This window comes from Stegostoma tigrinum, chromosome 10, assembly GCF_030684315.1.
Source record: "Stegostoma tigrinum isolate sSteTig4 chromosome 10, sSteTig4.hap1, whole genome shotgun sequence".
Taxonomy (NCBI): domain Eukaryota; kingdom Metazoa; phylum Chordata; class Chondrichthyes; order Orectolobiformes; family Stegostomatidae; genus Stegostoma; species Stegostoma tigrinum.
Window position 1 is genome coordinate 83,144,443 of NC_081363.1, and position 16,542 is coordinate 83,160,984.

General features: G+C 41.2%; 1 protein-coding gene across 1 annotated transcript in view; it reads right to left on the minus strand.

Moving 5' to 3' along the window:
• Positions 1–16,542, minus strand: part of capn3a (calpain 3a, (p94)) — a 90,384-nt gene that overhangs the window by 14,035 nt on the left and 59,807 nt on the right. The window contains exons 12-17 of the mRNA XM_048538135.2: positions 14,192–14,203; positions 13,076–13,284; positions 9,159–9,195; positions 2,522–2,611; positions 854–931; positions 39–96 (exon numbers count right to left, since the gene is read on the minus strand). Of these exons, the coding sequence (XP_048394092.1) occupies positions 39–96; positions 854–931; positions 2,522–2,611; positions 9,159–9,195; positions 13,076–13,284; positions 14,192–14,203 (484 nt within the window). The remainder of the gene's footprint in view (positions 1–38; positions 97–853; positions 932–2,521; positions 2,612–9,158; positions 9,196–13,075; positions 13,285–14,191; positions 14,204–16,542) is intronic.

A 16,542-nucleotide genomic window follows, 5' to 3' on the forward strand; every position in this document is an offset into this window, starting at 1 on the left:
AAGAGTTGATATTAAGTTTCTGATTTAATTGGACTTACGTTTTTTAACAACACGGTTTAGGATATTCCTCAGTTCCAATGCAGAGATCTGCATGTCCTACAGTGAACGAAATAAAACACTTACATTTTGTTACAGGCTTAACCCCAGAGTTTGTCTTTCCTCCACCATAACCTAGCAGCATTTGTTGCTACTCAAAAACAATAATAAACTTACCTCTAGACTTGTTAAAGTCATGAAAAACAATAAATTGACAAAATTTACCAACCTTGGCAGAAATATATAATAACTCTGTCAAGGTACTGACAGCAATAGTATCTCAACCAAGATCATCAACTGATGCCAGGAGTAACTGTTGATTCCTGAAACCCCATTAAAATTATGACATTAGTTTATCTTGCGTTTCCACCTTATTCCTACCAATCCAACACTTCACATTTTTACATTACATTTCATTAAGTGTGCCTCTGCCTATTTCACCAGGCTATATCCTCCTGAACTCTGTCACTACTTACAACATTTCTGTCTGTCATCTGCAAACTTAGATTCATGTGTCACTAACTTATATCATAGAACTTGATCATGTTGGTAAAATATGAATTGTCTTTTTAACAAATCTTGGCTGGATGATCTTTGTCAACACAAAACTTTCCAAGCGATAATTAATGTTAATCTTGTAAATTTTGACTTTAAACTTTCCCCACCAATGACATTAGGTTGATTATTCTATGGTTGCTAACTTTAACCTGCTCCTCTTTTCTGAATAGGGGTGTAACATCTGAAGTCCCAGGTCGGAATAGGCTACTGACCCAACCTCACTGGGAAGGAAGTGTTAATAGCAGCCAGTAATACTTACAGCTCCTGAAATCTGTTCAAAAATACGGCGGAACTGGAGGTCTTCCTCACTCTCCTCCTGAGCTGTTGTTGACACAGTCTGACAATGGAAAGAAATCTAATAAAAACTTAAAAATAAATTGCTGATGTACAAAGCATCAATAACGGGTCTCTCAGCAGCTCAGAAAAGACATTTGCACCAAAAGCCAATTGCGATAAGTGCAAAAAAAATTCAAAGCCAATGTCAGGCCTCTAACAGCAACTTGTGTGACAGGCTTGCAGTATGTCCTGTTGACAAGCCCATAATGGCTGGTTATTCAAAAGGCCTCTGATGGTCCAATCTGGTAAATGCTGATAGCATGCCAACAGGTAACCCCACAGAAGACCACTGACAGTTCTATTCAATAGTTCTTGCATTGCATGAGTTTTAAGTGGTCAAAAGCACATTTATAATCTGACAGAAAACATTATTTGTAGTGTAAAGGTTAAAATTCCAGACCAACCAAAACGTTTGCTTACTTTAGCTGTTCATGTTTTGCCTTTTTAATTGCACCATCTGCAAAAATCCAAGCAATGCTGCAAATCAGCTTCAAATCATCATGCACCTGCACACTGATAATTTTCTTTCTGCAAACTGAAGTATAGACAAGCTTGTAGCTTCTTTCCCAACATGCACAAGCAGAACTGTTTGAGCTGTACTGCCTGAAAGTGATCATTTATTCTTTGCAATCCACCTCTTCAGCACTAACTGAAGATTACTACTTGTGTTTCCGTTCATTTCTGACTGATAAATGCATAAGAAAGGACTGAAGGACACACAATCAATTCTATATAAGGAAATTTTCCATTAAAAATTCCCTTTAACAAACGTGCCTCATATTCAGGAGCTGATAATGAAAGATTCTGGCAAAAGCCCATGATGTAAAAAAAAACTAATGTGAGATGTGAATGCATCCTATCAGAAGTCAGGTTCTGTTGGTGTGTGTGTGTGTGTGTGTCTTTTCTAGAATTCAGCTTTGTTGCTGTGACTGTCTCTGTAGGAGTCAGGTCCTATGGCGAGGCTGTCTAGTTATAGGGGATCAATTCTCCTTGATGTGGTACTCTTCCCCTAGAAGTGAGATCCTATTAGTTACTCCCTCTCTCTCCAGCAGTCAGGCTCTGTTGGTGAGACTGTCACTAACTGGGAATGAGTTACTGTTGGCAAGACTATCTAACTAGGAACAGGTTCCTGCTGGTGAGACTGTTTCTATCTAAGAATGAGATCCTGTTGTTGCGGCTGCCTGTATCTAGGAATGAGGTCCTGCTAGTGAGACTACTCTCTTCAAATCAGGTCCCACTGGTTTAACTATCCCTCGCTAAGAGACTAACCTGGTGAGGTCAATTAATTTCCAGCTCATTTTTCTTCTCCAATGTCAAGCATTGTCTAGCTCTCTCCCGGTTGTTCATTCCCAGATGCATTTGGAAATCACGATGTTATGCTGGACCATAACGTCTATCCTTAAAGGAAGCTCAGAGATATGATATTGCCCTGGTGCTCCTCAACTCTGTCATATCCCAGCACTTTCCCACTTGGTGTCACAGAGATTTTAGTGTAAGTGTCTCTCTACTATTTAAAGTTCCTTGTGAATGGCAAAGAGCAGTGCATAGCATATTTCATTGTACTCCATGCCATGCTAGTACATGGGAAAACCTTAATCTTTTTCCTGTCTTCAGCTTTGTTCTCCTTCTCCGTCTTTGAGTCTGCAGTGTCCTTAGTTCTATCAGAAACAAAGATGATTGGCTAGAGGAAAGAAGGAGTGGTTAGATATGATGAAATGGAGAATGTGGAAATGCAGTATTGTTTTAATGGTGCCATGAGGTACAATGACAAGTTCCAGTCAATTGCTTGAGCTGATTTAACAGAATGAACAGGTGACTCATTAGAGCAGGAAAATACTCTCGTTAGTGGACCTACTCTGAGCTGACTGGTCTCAACCAGGCAGATCTGGAGTTGACCACCACTGCTTTAGAGGAGGGGAAAAATGATAACCCCTGACAACACTCACCATTCAAATTCACTCTGGGGAGGTAGTGAAAGGCACATGATAACTGCAGGACCTGAACCACAGAAGAAAGGATCAAGTTCAGAAGGGAAGAAAAGTGGCAGAAAAAAATTAACTGAAAAGAAACGTACCCATTTAAGAAAGATGGCCATTTTTCAGGTGAGGAAGAGCTGTCTTTGAGGTGGCAGAAAGGCTGAACATTTTCAGAGTTTTCACTCCTCTTTCCTCTCTATATTAAGTCACAGTGCCTCTCTTTCCCAGGTAAGAAGCTATGTTCCAGCAGTTCCTTCGCTTCAGGAATTATAGGACCAATAAAAAGCTGCTTTCAGAAAATCAACATTTGCCTCCAAAGCAGAGATTAAGTGTGTTCCACGAGGAGGGAGGCATTATAAGGTTTCCTGAAGATGTGCACGCTAAAAAACAAAGGCATTTTCAAGCATGCACTGCAATCAGGAAACTTCAGCCACTTCCTGAACTATGCTGATATTAGGTCCTTAGTATAGTTAACATGAATGTTAACATACAGCTGAATATTTATTTACTGGCTCTGATCACCTCATAAATCGGGTCTCCTTTAATGACAACAAGATCATACCCGTTTACCTGTATTTCAGCTGTTACTTCATTTATTTTTACCCCTGATACTGTGTGCATTGAAGTAAAGAGCAATTAATTTTGTCTTTTTAATATTTATCCCCCATTTGATGCTATTTACTACTGTTTTCTGTGTTTATATACGCTATCTATTTCAGTTCCACACTGAATATCATTATCTAAATGGTTGCCCTGTAGTGCTGCCATATCCTCTTGATTTGTAAGCCCACACTTTTCTCTCTCAAACCCTTCTCCCTCTAATTAGTTTAATACCCTCTCTACTAGTTATTCAATTCACTAGGACACTGCCAGCACAATTCAAATGAAGCCCATCTGACCAGAACAGCTTCATTCTATTCCAGTACTGCTGCCATTGCCCCATTAACTGAAAGCCATTGCATCCAAACTAACCTTTGAGGCACATATTTAATTCCTTGGCTTTATATACCCTATGCCTGTTTGCCCATGGCTCAGATTGAAATCCAGAGTTTATTACCCTGGAGATTCTGCTTTTTAATTTAGCACCTGTTTAAAATCTTTCAGCAATACCTCATTTCTAGTGCTATCTGTGTCCTTGGTACACATGTGCATGACAACGACTGGAGCCCTCCCCAAATTCTTCACCAGCCTCAGGGAGATGTCCTTAACTCTGACACTGGGCAGACAACACATCCTTCTGGAATCCCATTCACTGCTGAAGAGATCACTATCTACACCTCTCATTGTACTGTCCTCTGTCGTGACTACATTCCTATTTCCTCCAACCACTTCAATGCCTCCCTGCACTGAGGTGCTGTGGTCAGTTTGCTCATTCTTATAGCAGTCCCCACTTTGTCTGCACAGTCTGCAAGACCCATATAACTGTTGGACAATTTGAGGAGATGAAGCTCCTTAATTGTAACCCCCTGTCTCCTTATACCTGCCTCACCAGCAGTCACACCTTCCTATCCGAGATCACAGACCAATTTCAAATTATCTGGTCTGAGTAGTGTGATTGCCTTCTGGAGCAGGTACTTTCCCCTTCCCTAATCTGGCACAATGTTTGCAGCTGGACTCTAGCTCCTAAACTCAGATCTGAAGTTCCTCAAGCTGAAAGCACAATATTTACTCTGCTCTCCAGCAGCTTCCACACGTTGCATCAGCAACACAAAATGGCAAGCTATCAGAAAAGGACTTATTAAGAAAAGTTTGTTATGAGTCCAAGTCCAGAATGAAACCTGTTCAAAACTAATTCAAAACCAGGCTTGAGAGCATACAGCTAGGACTCAAAATACTAGCAGCATGCAAGGATCTACCAGTCAGTGGCACACAGTTCTAGTGTTTGTTGGCAAATATAAAGTGCAAAATCAGCCATCCAGGGCCAAGTGTTTCTAAGATCTGGAGAGACAGTAAGTTGCCATTGAATTTTGAGGTATGAGCAAAAATGGGATCCTTGACATACTACTGGATGGCCCTTAAAATGTTATTTGAGGAAGAAATCCTTAGTATTTTGAGATGCAGGGTTAAATTTATATTTTGGGTTCGGGGTTGAGGGGTCTCTAGAGACAAGGCTGTTTGGGTTCATAGTCAAGGACAGTGGACCCTAAAGGCTGCAGAAATGGAGACAGATCCTGGTGTACAGTTGTTGGGGAAAGAGCAGGAGGGACAATCATGATCCCATCATTAGGTTGTGAGAGCCTGCACATTGGAGAAATTGGCTATTAGAAAATGAGTAGGACATTCCACTTACTCCATCATTCGCTGAGATGACATCTAAACAGCGATCTCAGCCATATACCTCCTTTTCTCCAAGTTGATTAATTACATTTCATTAACAAAAATACAACAATCTCACAACTGAAAGTAACAGCTGACTTAGCATCGACTGGAAGAGAGTTCCAAACTTCTGCCACCATTTTTGTATAAAAGTATTTAATTTCTTTTCTGAAAGGGTCAGTAAATTGATAGACTGGAAAGAGTGGTAGAAGAGTGAGTACTATCTGCAGAATGGAAGGTCTGTAGACTGCTCAGAAATGGCAAAATAATCCTTCCTTCCACGCACTTACACCATGGACTGAAAACAACCCCATGAACTTCACAATTAGTTCCACTAAAGCACCAAGTAGGAAAGAGACCATGCAAACTGGGAGAGAAAACGCAATTCTTCTCAGAAGCAGGCAGATGCCAATAAATGTAAGTTAATCTGCATACTGAATACAATGAAGTAAAATTTGACTCTCCAATATTCAAAATTGGTGACAGGCAGATGGCAGCTTGTTTAACATCTCTCCTCAATTACATTTCCACCACAATCATCCATCTTACATAACCATATGAAGTCAAGGTCTACCCCAGTAGTATGCTGAGAGACAAACACGCTCATGCAGTCTGGGTGACTCTGGCTGTTGGACACGCAGTCTGCCTGACACATTAGCATAGTCCATCCAAGGTGGGTATTGCGAACACAGACTTTGACTCTGTGACCATGTGAAACAGCAGATAGCAAGCCAGTACACGATATATATCTCTCTCAATTAATTTTTTCAGTAACCTCGGAAAGTGCAAGATGTTACACAAATTATTGGCTCATTACCACCTGTTTTACACAACTGTAGAGTCAAGATCTACCCTCTTCAATTTTCAGGAATGGAAAAGTTCAAAATACTGTCTCCTTCTTACATGTCGGTTGACTTTTGATAGGCAACTATTTTATTCTAGAGGGAAGGACAAGCAAGATTAAACCCACAAATGCTTCAAATCACAAAGTCAGAAACGTTTCTGTAGCTGCAAGGTGAGTTCATGTCCAGGAAAATTGAGGCATTTTTGCTGCACTCTATGCTTTGATCCCAAGTATGCTGATGGCACACTAATTTCTGTATTAAATATGTCTTATGCTCACGAACGAAAGGTGAGTCTGACTTTGGTTGCGGGTAAATTGTTGGAGGTGATTGTAAAAGATAGGATTTATGGGCATTTAGAGTGGCAAAAAATTGATTAGGGATGGTCGGCTTGGTTTTGTGTGAGGAAAATTGTGTCTCACAAATTTGATTGAGTTTTTTATGAAAGTTACCAAAAAGGTTGCTGATGGCAGAGCAGTAGACATTGTTTATTTGGATTTTAGTAAAGCCTTTAACAAGGTTCGGATGGTAGGCTAATTAATACAGTTAGATCACATGGAATTCAGTGAGCTTGCCAGTTGGATAGAAAATTGGCTTAAAGGCAGGAGACAGAGAGTCATAGTAGAGGGTTGCTTTGCCGACTGGAGGCCTGTGACCAGTCGTGTTCCACAGGGATAGATTCTGGGTCGTCTTTTGTTTGTCATTTATATAAATGATTTAGATGAGAATATAAAAGACATGGTTAAAGTTTGCAGATGACACCAAAATTGCTGGCATAATATACAGTGAAGAAGGTTTTCTAACTTTGAAAAGGGATCTTGATCAAATGCTCAATGGGCTGAAATATGGCAGATGGAGTCCAACCAGGATAAATGCAAGGTAATGTGTTTTGGTACAACAAATAAGGGTAGGTGTTATACTATTAACGGTATGGCCTTGGGTAGTGTTGTAGAACAGAGGGACCTAGAGGTGAAGGTACATAATTCCTTAAAGCTTGCGTCATATAGAGATAGGATAGTTAAAAAGGCGTTCGGCACACTTGCCTTCATTGCTCAGTCTTCAAGTATAGGAGTTTGGACATTATGTTGAGGTTGTACAGGACAATGGTGAGGCCTCTTCTGGAATGCTGTGTCCAGTTCTGGTTCCCCTGTTATAAGAAGGATATTTTCAAGCTGAAGAGGGTTCAGAAGAGACTTGCCAGGATGCTGCTGGATATGAAAGGTTTGAGTTATAAAGAAAGGCTGAATATGCTGGGACTTTTTTCACTGGAATGAAGGAGATTGAGAGGTGACCTGATAGAAGTCCATAAAATAATGAGAGGTATAGTTAGAGTTGCCAATAGTTGTCTTTTCCATAAGATGGGGTATTTCAAGATTAGGGAGCACATTTTTAAGGTGAGAAGAGAGAAACTTAAAAAAGACATCAGGCAATCTCTTTCACATAGAAAATTTTCATGTGTGGAAAGAACTTACTGAGGAACTGTTGAATGCAGATACAATTACAACTTTTAAAAGACATTAGGATGGATACATGAATAGGAAAGATTTGGAGGGATATGAGCCAGGACCAGGCAGGTGGGACTAGTTCAGTGTGGGATACTGTTTGGCATGAAGTAGTTGGGCCAAAGGGTCTGTTTCCATGCTGTATAACTCTATGACTCTATCTTGCCCACTTGCAAAGTAGCAACCTCATCCACACAATGTTCTGAGCCCCTCAGTTTGGAAATTAACTGACAGCATTGCCCTCAGTGAACCACAATCTTCTAAAAGTTTTCAGTCAACATACTCCAAGGAAACATACAACAGCCGAGAATAGGAAAGCTCACATACCTGTTGCTGAGCCAACAGAAGATGGTTGGACAGAGGGGGAAGAAACATTATTCACTCAGAACGTGAAAGAAATAAAACAGGAAGAGGATGGTGTAATTACATTAACACATTCAGCATTAATACAAATCCTGTGCAACTTGAATACTTCTTAAAGTTGTTGGGGTGTGTTTTCAGATGAAACACATTTCATGTGGCAGTATTGTGTGAATTTTCAAGCCTGAGATATTTTCAATCCAAGATTTAATCTACAAGCCACAAATCTTCTGTCTTCTCAAAACTGGCCCAACTAAGAAAAGCACTTTACTAGTGTTGGAAATATTTCACTGCCTCAGAAACGGGTTAAAATACTATTATGGTACTGCTGACATCACAAGACCCAGATTTGCACTTATGTACGAGGTTCCCCATTGAAACCAGTGGGCACCACATCAGACACCAAACATTAAGTCAGAAATTAGTGGAAGCAAAGTGGGAAATGGAACCTAACCAATTTAAATGCTCACCTGATCCATTCTACAAATAGGTAGTTATAATTTCACTGACTGCCACCTTGTGTTCATCAAGTTACTTCTGAGGAATGCAACTCTGTGTTTCTTTGACATATCAATACCAAGCTTCTACATAAACTATAGATTGTTAGAATAATTCCATTTGATCCACTTTACGTTTCTCAACCTAGGTACAACACTTACATTTTCGATGGCTTTGTTGAGTAGGAATGACCAATCATGTTGATATTCCACTGCTTCATCACATGTCATTGATGCATAAACAAATGTGACAAAGGATCCTCACAGCCAGAAAACAGGGAATTTTGATCCTATCAGTTTGGGCTGTATTCTAACCAGATTCGAGAAATGGAAGGACCATTTTAACCTGTTCTCCCCTGAGCACCCTATTCAGCACAGGCAGGAAATGAAGAACAGTTGCTGTTCAGGGACATATCACACTTGGCAAGCAAATAGTCATTCAAAGATACATGGAAATTTCCTCAGGCTTCTCTCGTTCAACTTCTCTGCCATCACTTTGGAAAAGGTTTGGTGGAAACCACATTGCCGATCATAAATAGTGGAGCAAGAAAAAAACCCCAAAGCGTTTTCTGGTTATAAGTCCAAATTTTAAAAAGGGTGTTGAATTTATCAAATGAGATCTTTTGGGAACAGAGTACACTGGGAAGGTTCTTGGAAAATCACAATACATAAAATGTCATAATACTTGTGTAGGAAACCAAAAAAGATGAACTCAAAATTAAAAATGGTACAAACCTTGGGGTTGTCATCTAAGATCTGGCTCTCAGTTCCCCTGAAATTAATAAATTACATGTAAATGATATCGTTAAAAATGAAGCCTTTTCATCTAAATTTCTCCAGCCATATGTTGCAGTTAACTTCAGGATGTCGCAAGAAGGCACAGTCAGTTGGACAGGGATTTATGAACAAACAGTAAAGGAATTAAGGGCTACGGCGAGTGGCAGGTAAGTGGAGCTGACTTCACAGGAAGATCAGCCATGATCTTATCGAATGGTACAGCAAGCTCAATGAGCCAGGTGGCTTTCTCCAGCACCTATTTCTTATGTTCTTATGAATGCAGGTTGTGGATTGGCAGGAATGGATTAGTAATTTTGTATTGCCATTTTCTGTGCCAGTTCGCCACTATCATTCCAATCTTGAGTCATTTTCATTGTCATGATGGGCAGCCAACCAATGCCATTCATTGATAATAATGGGCCTCTATTCCTGCCAAATGGGGTTTACATTCAACAATGTGGGTGGCCCACAATGGACTGGATCACGGCTATACCAACTTGACAGGCTCAGGGTATGAAATGGGGATGATGAGTGATGACTCACATAACATGCCACCCAACCCACAATGGCTGCCACGCCCCTGAATGTCCCATGATGGGGTTTCAATCACATGATCACAGATGATCAACCATTTTAGATTAAAAATAAAATTGACCACTTTTCAGTTAGCACTTTCAGTTGAGGTTCCTTCTCTACGTCTCAAACATAAAACTGTAGATCCCATTTTTGTTGATAGGGTTGCCAATTTATCAGTGCTGGTAAACCTTTTTTCAACCTTCTCTCCTCTAAAGGAGTAACCCCTGCTTTTCAAGTCTAAACCTGTAGCTGAATTCCCTTTCCCCTGGAATCATTTGGGCAAATGTTTTCTGCACCCCTCTAAACCTTTTCTCATCTTTCCTAAATTGCAGGGCAAAGAAGTGTACATCAGATCAGTGCTCCAACTGAAGATAAACCAGTAACAGAAACAGAAGTTGCAGGAAAAAACTCAGCAGGTCTAGCAGCATCTGTGAAGAAAAAAATCAGAGTTACCGTTTCAGGTCTGATGGCCCTTCCTCAGAACTGATGGTAGCTGGAAAAACGTCAGTTTATGTGCAGAAAATAGGGAAGGGGGCGGGGTAGGGAGTAACGATAGGATAGAGCCCAAAGAGCGAGAACAGCAGTTGGATAGACAAACGAGTTGATAACGATCTGGCTAGGAGGGTGAATAGTTGTTAATAGGGACTGTTAGTGCCTAACAATAGGTAGTGTGTAATGGCTATGTGATAACAAGGCCTGGTGTGTGGGGTGGGGGCTAGGACATGGGAGAGTTAGGCCCTAAAATTGTTGAATTCGATATTGAGGGCTGCAAAGTCCCCAAGCGGAAAATGAGGTATTGTTCTTCCAGAGATAACAAAGTGTGGAGCTGGATGATCACAGCAGGCCAAGCAGCATCTTCGGAACACAAGAGCTGATGTTTCAGGCCTAGACCCTTCATCAGAAAAGGGGGATGGGGAGAGGATTCTGAAATAAATACGGAGAGAGGATAAGGCAGACCGAAGATGGATAGAGGAGAAGATAGGTGGAGAGGAGAGTATAGGTGGGGAGGTAGGGAGGGGATAGGTCAGTCTGGGGAGGACAGACAGGTCAAGGGGGCGGGATGAGGTGGGAGGAGGGGATAGGTGAGAGGAAGAACAGGTTAGAGAGGCGGGGACGAGCTGGGCTGGTTTTGGGATGCAGTGGGGGGAGGGGAGATTTTGAAGCTTGTGAAGTCCATGTTGATACCACTGGGCTGCAGGGTTCCCAAGCGGAATATGACTTGTATCCATCTTCGGTCCGCCTCCCTCTCTCTTCTTATTTATTTCAGAACCCTCTCCCCATCCCCCTTTTCTGATGAAGGGTCTAGGCCCGAAACGTCAGCTTTTGTGCTCCTGAGATGCTGCTTGGCCTGCTGTGTTCATCCAGCTCCACACTTTGTTATCTCGGATTCTCCAGCATCTGCAGTTCCCATTATCTCTATTGTTCTTCCAGCCTGTGTTCAGTTTTGCTGGAACACTGCAGCAAGCCAAAGACACAGATGTTGGCCAAGAAACAGGGTGGCATGTTAAAGTGGTAGGCAAACAGGTAGCTCAGGGTATTTTTTGTGAGCAGAATGTAGATGTTCTGCAAAGCAGTCACCCAATCTACGCCTCGTTTCCCCAGTGTAGAGGAGACCACATTGTGAGCAGCGAACCCAGTCAATTAGATTCTGTGAAGTGCAAATGAGGTCTTGCAGGTGAAGATGAACCAGTGTTTTATAATGATCTACTAAACCTTTCTTTAGTTTCTTCCTCATGTCTCTAGTAATAATATTCAGAATCTTATTGACCTCCTTAATCATTTTCTTAATATGACCACCACCTTCAATGATTTATGCACATAAGCAACAGGTTTTTAGATTAGATTAAATTCCCTACAGTGTGGGAACAGGCCCTTTGGCCCAACAAGTCCACACTGCCCCATGCAGCATCCCACCCAGACACATACCCCTATAACCCTCACACCCCTGAACACAACGGACAATTTATCATGGCCAATCGATTAACCTGCACATCTTTGGACTGTGGGAGGAAACCGGAGCACCCGGAGGAAACCTACGCAGACACGGGAAGAATGTGCAAACTCCGCACAGACAGTTACCCGAAGCTGGAATCGAACCCGGGTCCCTGGTGCTGTGAGGTTGCCGTGCTAACCACTGAGCCACCATGCCACCCCTTAGGTGTTGCTCTTGCTACATTCCTCAATCTGTGCCTTTTATTTTATATTGCCTTTCCTCATTTTTCCTACTGAATTGCATCATTTCACACTTCTCTGCAATAATTTAAGCTGTCACTCCAGCTTGTATCTAATAACTGGGCTTAGGTGTGGGGCGAACCACAAATCTTCTGTGTTTATACAGCTCAAGGCCTATAGAAATCAGGCCTTCAGGCAGCTGAGACTTACCGTTTAGCACCATTTTTCAAAAAAAAACTAACTGACCTACAACAGTCTAATTGTTATCAGAGATTCTAATGGTGGGACTGTCTCATTCAGATAACTTGAGAATAATTCTGGTGTTAGTAACCTAAGTTTTCACCATGGGCGCACACAGTATCAAAGACGGATCTTAAGGCTATTCAAATTTGTGGTTATGAAATAGTGCATCACATTTCTTAGAAACTCTTCAAACTTCAGACAAAATATACTCTTTAATTATTCATTCACAAGTGTCTTTGGCTAGGCCACCATTTATTGAGTCATTAATATCAAGAGGGAAGTTAGGAGTCAACCACACATGGCTGTGGGTCAAGGATCACATGCAAGTCCAACTGGGCAGAGATGACAGATTCCTTCCCTGAAGGACATTAATGAACTGGATAGATTTTTAATAACAATCACCAGTTTCCAGCATTAGGGAAGCTTTTTAATTTCAAATTTTTATTGAATTCAAATCCACGTCCCCAGAGCACCCTTTGGATTGCTAGCCCAGTAACAGTACCACCAGGCTACTGCCTCCTTTCACATATTGAAGAACATGGGCTGATTTTGTCTTGCAGACACTCTGTATGTCACAAAACTGCTTGAGTAGCAGAAAGAAGGGCCACTAGTTGATTATTTTCTTCAGATGGTGCTGACCAATGGTGGAATGTTTGCCTGACAACCTGGGGAGAATTCCTTGGTTCTCTTTTTGAATACTGCAAGCATTGCCCTCCTAACACAGGCCAATGAGTCAGGTGAGATACGGTGCTGACAAGACAGTCTCCTTTTTAATATACTGTTTACAGAGTCACAGAATAATTATGGTGTAGGAAGGGGCCATCTAGCTAACTGTGCCTGTACCAGCTTCCATCTACACACATGATCAGTGAAAGCTGACTTACTCTGACAGGTTCGGTTTTTCTGAGAAGACCCTCAGGATGAACTCTCCTTCTTGGTGAGGATCATATGTGGAAGGGACAATGACGTACTCCCCAGGGGGGAGGCTGAAACGTTGTGTTACCTCACGTAGGTTGATATATGACTTAGACCTGCTCTTAGATGCCCGGTAGAGGAAGAAATCTTTGGGAAGGTGTTGTTTATTACCTTGCATCTAGGGAAAAGAGACAAGTGAATAACCCTGGCTGGAGTAAGAAGTCCAGTGTCCTTGGTTAGCAAAAATTGTTAGGCTTCCAATACAATCCCCATAAAATCCATTCTACCCATAAACATGTTGCAAATGTCTAAAGAAATCAGCCAATAAAACATGCATTTCTATGGAGGGTATTTATCTTAATTAAAGATTCTCAGTTTTGCCTCCTCAAGATCATATGTAGTAGCATTTCAATAGCCCACGGGTTACTCTATCTCTGGTGCAGCCATTTAAATTGACAAATATACCATTACTCATCAGGCCTTCTCTAAATCTCCTTCTGTTATTTCAGCCCATTTGTCTACTTATGATACTCATTTTCAGTCCAACATACATTGTTGTTCATTTATCAGAGCTTAATTTCATTTTATTCATGCCTGCCCAATTATATTAGCACTCTAAAACTTTTTTCAAATCTTTTGCTGTATCCACTGGTGCTCAGGCTACCCAAATGTAACTTTTATATTTGGTTGCACAAATGATGTATTTATAAAACTATTGCTTTACACCATGTAAAACTATACAGCAGGATTTCTCCAGACATTTGTATGAAGCAATTAACACAAAATAGTAACTATGGTGGGCAGGATCAACTATACCATAGTTTCCGACTAGTGAGGGATCGGTTATCTAAATCCAACAAAATTACAAATGTCAAAAAGCATATAATAACCTTTAGGAACAGGCAATACAGGCAAGAAAGAGCAAACCAGGAACTGCAAACAAGACAACAGAAACCAAGTAACAGAAAATATGTTAAAGCAAATACATCACAACCAATGTTACAACAAAGGTACTGTTATTAAAACAAAACAGCAAACAACACATGTTACCCCAATTCATGGCTATCATCTGATTGCTCATTTACCTCTTTGGGCACCTTTATAAAGAAAAGAAAAAACATTAAAAAGAATCAACTCCACACAAGTCAGCATTTGCAAACATTCATAGTATCTTGTCAATTAACCTTAGTGTGTGCCGGGTCTGTACACGTGTGGGTGCAAGGTAAAACTGCCCTGAGTCTCTACTCCTGATCTCCATCCAGTGACTCAGTTACAAAAAGCATGTACAGGTCTGACAAATAAGAGCAGAATCAAGCTGAGCTGTAATTTCCCCACTCCAAAGTGAATTGGCCTCTCTCAACACATAAGAAGAATAGATTGGGATGGGGGGTCAGTCAGATCAGTTTCAGCTTGTGGAATAGTTGGTTCAGATTAGGGCATAGCTGGGTCATGTTGGGCTGTAGCCACATTGAGGTAGAAAGCTATCAGTTCATGTTGGGAGCAGTCAGGAAACGTTCACATGAAGAGTGGTGAGAGTCTGGAATGGGCTGCCAGAGGTAGTGGTGTGAGTGAGTACAATTTTATCATTTAAGAAACATTTAGATAGGTTGATGGATGGGACAGGTATGGAGGATATAGACCAAATGCAGGTACATGGGACAAGCTTAATTGTGAAAACTGGGCAGCATGAGCAAGTTGGGCCAAAAGGCCTGTTTCCATGCTGTAGACCTCTATGACTCTGAAATATTACCCTCATCAAATCTGAAATAAACACGGATCAGCCTCAGCCTCCTGTGACCGTAAGTCTGTATTACAGATCAGTGTTTTCTTACCTGTAGCATGTTTCCAATGATATTTTTTGAACAGAATATTTTGGTTTAGGTTTCTTTATAATTTCAGGGCTTTTTTAAGTTGTGGACTGAAATGAGAAAGAATTGTGTTAAAGATAGTGTTTTGAAAGGTTGGCTGCATGTTTTGAAAAGAAAGTAACCTGACACCCATAAATAAGTGTTCAAACATTCAGTAATTGAAGTGGTTGTGGACAAACAGAGGCTGTGGAGTTGTGTATAGACACAGTTAGATGGCAACAGAGGTTGAGTGATCTATGAACAGGTGACCAGGTACAAATGACAAAAAATGGCCTTTTCCTTGCCAAAACCACATCACTGGTTCGCAGCTACCTAAACAGCTTAGAGCTGGGCACAAGTTACAAAGAAGGGATTTGAACTCCATAAGTTCAGAAGCAGTCTGTCTGTTCTGTGCAGTCAAAACTCTTTACTTCTGAAGGAAACCAGTCAATGTTTCCTTCAGCAGCTTCTGCAAGCTATGAGTTTTAACTGATAGATCTAAGACATTTTTTAAGTGAAGCAGCCACCCCATAGTTCTTACAAACCAGTCAAAGCATTTGATGGAAGCCAGGAAGAAACTTTTGGATCAGCAAGAACCAAATCAATCAAAACGAAGAACTGCAGACACAAAAGCAGAAATTGCTGAAAAACCCAGCCAATCTGGCAGCATCTGTGGGAAGAAGTAGAGTTAGTATTTTATGTCCAGTGACCCTTCTTCATTTTCCTACCCATATCTCTGTAACCCTTGGCCCCTAAATAGAACAAAAACCTTTCCAGATCAGCATTGAATACATTTGATGAGCCAGCCTTCACTGCTCACTGTGGAAGAGAACTCCAAAGACCATCCGAGAGAAGAAATTCTGCCTCATCTTCCTCTTAAATGACAGAATGCATATTTTCAAATGGTGTTCCTTTGAGTGGCAACACCCTGTCAGCATCTAACCTGCAAAGCCCCTTGATTCAAAAGGATGATCACCGAATACTCTACACTCACTGAGTGGAGGCTCTACCTGATCGGCTTTTCGTAATAAGAAAACCCCTTCTTCCCAGGAAAAACTAGTGAACCTTCTCGCAATTGCTACCAATGCAATTATATCCCTCCTCAAATAAGGATGGAGCGGACACGGAAAGAATGTTTCCACTAGTGAGAGAAACAAGGAACAAGGGCACAGCCTCAGAGTGAATGGATAACCCTTTGGAACTAAGATGAGGAGGAATTTCTTCAACAAGAGAGTGGTGAATCTGTGGAACTCATTGCCCCAGAAGGCTGTGGAGGCCAAATCATTGAGTGTATTTAAGACAGAGACAGGTTCTTGATTACAATGGCGATCATGGTTTACAGGGAGAAGGCAGGAGAATAGAGTTGAGAAACGTATCAGCCATGATGCAATGGCAGAGCAGATTTGATGGCTGAAATGTTCTAATGCTTCTCCTATAGCTTATGGTCTTCAGGGAAGCAGAACTGTACACAACACTTGAGGTGTGGTCTCAGCAACATGTTGCACAGTTGTAGCAAGACTTTCCTCCTTTTATATTCCATCCTTCTTAGCTCGTTGCAGTTTATGGGACCTTGCTGTCTTGCAAATATG